This window comes from Callionymus lyra, chromosome 1 (genome assembly GCF_982586985.1).
Source record: "Callionymus lyra chromosome 1, fCalLyr1.hap1.1, whole genome shotgun sequence".
NCBI lineage: Eukaryota > Metazoa > Chordata > Actinopteri > Syngnathiformes > Callionymidae > Callionymus > Callionymus lyra.
This window is the reverse complement of record NC_141818.1, coordinates 6,107,732-6,112,309: the sequence shown is the minus strand read 5'-3', so window position 1 is coordinate 6,112,309 and position 4,578 is coordinate 6,107,732. Positions and strand designations below refer to the sequence as shown.

At 38.1% G+C, this 4,578-nt stretch overlaps 1 protein-coding gene across 1 annotated transcript; it reads left to right on the top strand.

The window, feature by feature from the left end:
• The first annotated feature begins 1,814 nt into the window (after positions 1-1,814).
• LOC148087621 (uncharacterized) lies at positions 1,815-4,527 on the top strand. Its single transcript, XM_087789931.1, has 2 exons — positions 1,815-2,034; positions 3,324-4,527. Exons 1-2 carry the CDS (start codon positions 1,863-1,865, stop codon positions 4,280-4,282), a joined length of 1,131 nt encoding a protein of 376 aa, XP_087646057.1. The 5' UTR covers positions 1,815-1,862; the 3' UTR covers positions 4,283-4,527.
• The last annotated feature ends 51 nt before the right edge of the window (positions 4,528-4,578 follow it).

Genomic DNA, 4,578 nt, shown 5'->3' with positions numbered 1-4,578 from the left:
CTCAATGTATCTCATGTTTCAGCTTCACGAAAAAAAAAAATTGTTTTGCAGTAAAAGAATGAGGAAGGAGATACAAGTGTGACTGGTTAAGCGACAGCTTTACAGTCAATAATCGGCTCATGAAACCATGGATCACATATGGAATGTTGAAATGTTGCTTCATCAAAAGACGTGACAGCAAGAGACCTTGTTAAGTGGGTTCACAGTGATTTAAGTCACGTGTCTCAATGATCACACGAGTAGAGTTGTTTACATGACAGTTGATTTTCTAAACTATATTCTTGCAATTTCCTTATTGATTTTTGTGCAATTAAAAAAACATAATTACATAAACCCTTAAATCACTTCTATAATGACCCGGAACACGGGTGTCAAACAGTCCAAACAATGGTCCAATGTCTTTAAGCTGTTTTGCGGTCACAGGTCGAGCAAGTTTATTTAGCAAACAGTGTTGAACAGGAAGTATTCTAATCATGACATAGCCTTACTGGTTTCTGTCTCACATGTCTAAATCAGTCCAACACATACCTATCCATTGCTTATCTTGATTTGTCTTTGTGTGTCTCAAACTTAACATGATCATAAGTTTAATTCAACGGGCGACATAACATGACTTGGCGGGTCAGACGATGCCCCCCAACCACCCCCCACCCCGACCCCCAGGCCTCAGGTTTCACACATGTGACCTAGAACCCGACTCTTTGGTGTTGGATGCCAGATCTTAACTAATCACCTCCAGGAAGTTCTGCTCAGGAATTAACCTGGAATAATAAATGAATAGGACTATTATTATTATCATTATCATTACAATACATTGTAGTCCAGATCTGGTCGACTGATAAACCGAGGCTAACACAGTTAAAACATTATGTATCGTAATGCATGTTATTCTCATGAACATGTTTTATTTAAACAAAACAATATTAAAGAGAGAAAAAAATATTAGCCCCTTTAAAATACGTTTAAAAACTAAAATATATGGTAGTTGGTTCAAGAAAATTCAACAAATAATGCCATTTGCGAATGATTGCATTTGAATCAGGAACTAGTAGACGTACTATCAACTTCTCATTCAAAAAGAAAAATAAATAAACATTAAATGTGTATTATTTGTTCACATCCTTATTTCTTTCATCGTGCTCTCTCTCTCTCTTTATGAGGTCAACTCCATAACATTTCAATAATTTATTTAAATAGATACCAACTTTGTAATTCTATATCTAGGCATGTTTCATTTTTGTTGATAGCATGACCAGTGGGGACAGTAGTGCAAGAAAGGTCATATTTTATCACTACATCAGATTGGTATTGGGATCGGTTGAAGCCCAGGTTTCAGTAACTGGTATCAATCATAACATATAGTTAAATTGACTTGTGTAAAGGCCTGTGTTGGTTATGAGGATAGTCAGGACACTGCATCATATAGGTTTTGAGTTGTTGACACTAATTCATATGCGGATACAAATAAAGAAGAAATTTGACCAATACGATTGCAAAACTCGACAAACTAAACTATTCCTTCATAAGTTGCTGAAATGAAATGACATATATCGCTCCAAATATCCCTAAACTTTTTTTTATGCTATTTTTGGAAATAAATGTATTGAGAAATTTCTCTGCATTATAGTTTTAACTGTGTATTGCTTGTGATTGTTAAAGCACTTCGTGACCCTGGTCTAGAAAGGCGCTTTAGAAATAACCATTACTTACTTACTTACCTACATTCTCTGCAAACATAGGAACCATTGTCCACGCATTTGTTTTTGTCGGATGGTAAAGATTGCGACACCTCTAGCGGAAACCGGCCCCTTTCTAGAAACAAAGGCGTCTCCGCTTCACCTCAGGGATAAACAAGAGCAAAAATGTCTTCTTTAAACAACATCCGACAGTTCGTCAACGAGCGTCTGGCCGCTGCCGCGCAGGAAATCTTCGGAGTGTTTCAACTAACTGTGTCCGGGCTGGAGGAAGAGTTGGAGCGTCAGCGGGAACTGGTCGAGCTTCTGAGGAATCCTCTGGTTCATCTGCCCATTGAAGGTTCGTGTGCTTTTACTGGTTTTACTTTTTGGTGAGCAGAGGTCAACTTTTAAAAAGTAGCTTAATAAAGATTTACGTAGATAAACATAACAACCTTGAATAATACAGCACTGTACAAGACACCTGGAATAGACATGTTAACAAGTTATTGTAAATATCACACAAAGTAAAGTGCACACATTTAAATATAAATAAATGATTCTACGCTCCAATAAACAAACGTAACATTAAAGTAATCATTATTTTTAGGATAAAAGCGGACCCTTGTGGTGAGCCGGTGTACTACTTCATAGACTAGCAATTAAAGTGATAGTTCCATTTTTATCACATTTTATTTTCTACTCACCCTTGTGCCTGGGTAGTGGTGGGAGAATTCCCAGAGATATATGTTTCATTTTGGGGTTATACACTGTATTGACGCCCTGACAAGAGAAAATGTTCAGAATTCTTTAAATAAAATAAAAAATCTATATGTTAAGGTTGTTTGTAGCAGAAGATAAAAAGCTAACATGCTACACAAACAGAAGGTATTCCGGGTAAATCTTGCGTAAGATTTCAGTGTCTATACATGGAGCTGTGATCACAAGATGGTATGATGGTAAATGGATGTTTTTAAGTGTGTTTTTGGACCAATGCTCGACGACAGTCATATGGACTTTTTTTTTTGTCTATAACTCCAAAAAAGAACAGATTACTCCGAAGATAATCCCAACCCTAAAACATGAGAACGAGAATTTTAATTTTGGGTGAACTATCACTTTAATTGTAGGATTAGCAGGAACAATTATCTCCAACATACGTTAAATATAATCACAGACGTAAGAGAGTCATGCTGTACATATACATATACTTCTGTAAAGTTTATTTTGGTGATATACTGATGAACAGCAACAGACACGCGTCATGTGACCCAGTTACTATTGGATCATGCAGACAGATATGAGGCACAGCTCTCTCTACTACCTCATGCAGGATTTCAGCTTGATCTCCATATACTCAAATTACCTTATGAAATTTTAAAATCATCTTTGGTTTCTGCCGATGCCATTTGCCAACGGATCTCCTTCCCTCCCCCCTCTCCTTAGTGTGATGTCGGCTTCTCTTCTTTTTGTTGGCGGGTGTAACGTGACTTTGACGCGCTGTAGTCGGCAGAAGTTTTTGTTTTCTTCAAATGAATCGAATGTATTAAATCACGAGAATCGTTCAGCCCTAGTTGAAAGTTAAAAAACTCTACAGACGACATGTTTTATTGCCCTACACATTACAATTTACATGTTTTTTTTTTAAAGATGTCCAGACGATGAAACCAGACAATCTTCCTGAGCATCAGGGACCCAGTCTAGACCACGAGGAACAAGATTGTCAACAGAATCAAGATGAAATCCTGCAAAATGCGCCTTTGGTCCAGGTCAAGGTAGAAGATGACGCTGAGAGAGAGGAGGAGACTCTAACCAGCAGCTTGACTCAACACATCAAAACAGAAGCTGATGAAGACGACTGTGGAGGACCTGGTCCAGCCATGTACTCGGAAGCCCTTCTCAACTCTCTCCACCAGAGGTCACTTTCACTTCAACATGACCCTAGCAACAATGGATACTGGAGGGAACCTGTTGAAACACAGCCTGGTTTAGACTCTATTGAGCACCAGGAGTTCAGTCAGGTGACCAATGATTATCAACCAGCAAGCTACTCGGGATCTCTATCTAAAGGTCATCATAAAACCCGCAATGAACAAGCTTTTATATGTTCTATTTGTGGAAAACATTTCGCACTGAAAAGAAGTTTAAATGCTCACATGATAATTCACAGTGGAGAAAAACCTTTCAGTTGCTCGCACTGCGGTAAATGTTTTAATCAAAGACACAATTTGAAGGTACACATGAGGCTTCACTCAGGAGAGAAACCTTATTGCTGCTCCAAGTGTGGCGACAGCTTTATGTGGCTCCATGAGCTAAAGCGTCACATGACCTCTCACACTGGAGAGAACCCATTCACCTGCTCACACTGTGGTAAATGTTTCAATCAGAGACATAACTTGAAGGCACACATGAGAATTCACTCGGGAGAGAAACCTTACCACTGCCCTCAGTGCGATAAATGTTTTAGACAGAGGAGCGCTCTTAGCTCGCACATGAGACTTCACTCAGGAGAGAAGCCTCACCGTTGCTCTCAGTGTGGTGACCACTTCAGTTGGAGTTATCAACTCAAGCATCACATGACTCTTCACATGGTAGAGAAACCTTCTTAAATTTAAATTCAAAGACAAATGTGGGATGTTTAATGATATGAAAACTAATGAATACCATGGTCGTGTGGTAAACTATACTAATGAAATTGTCTTAATGTCTACCAAAAAATGTGAAGTTTAAATGGTAACAAGAAGTGTACACATTTTAATCATGTACTGAAAATAACTATGTGGTATTAACAAGTATTTATGTTTTTTCTTTTTACACTCTGAATGATTTTTTTCCTCCCTGCTGATAAACCCTGCTACAGACACTGAAATAATAAATACATTTTGCAAAACAATCTAGCGTGTGT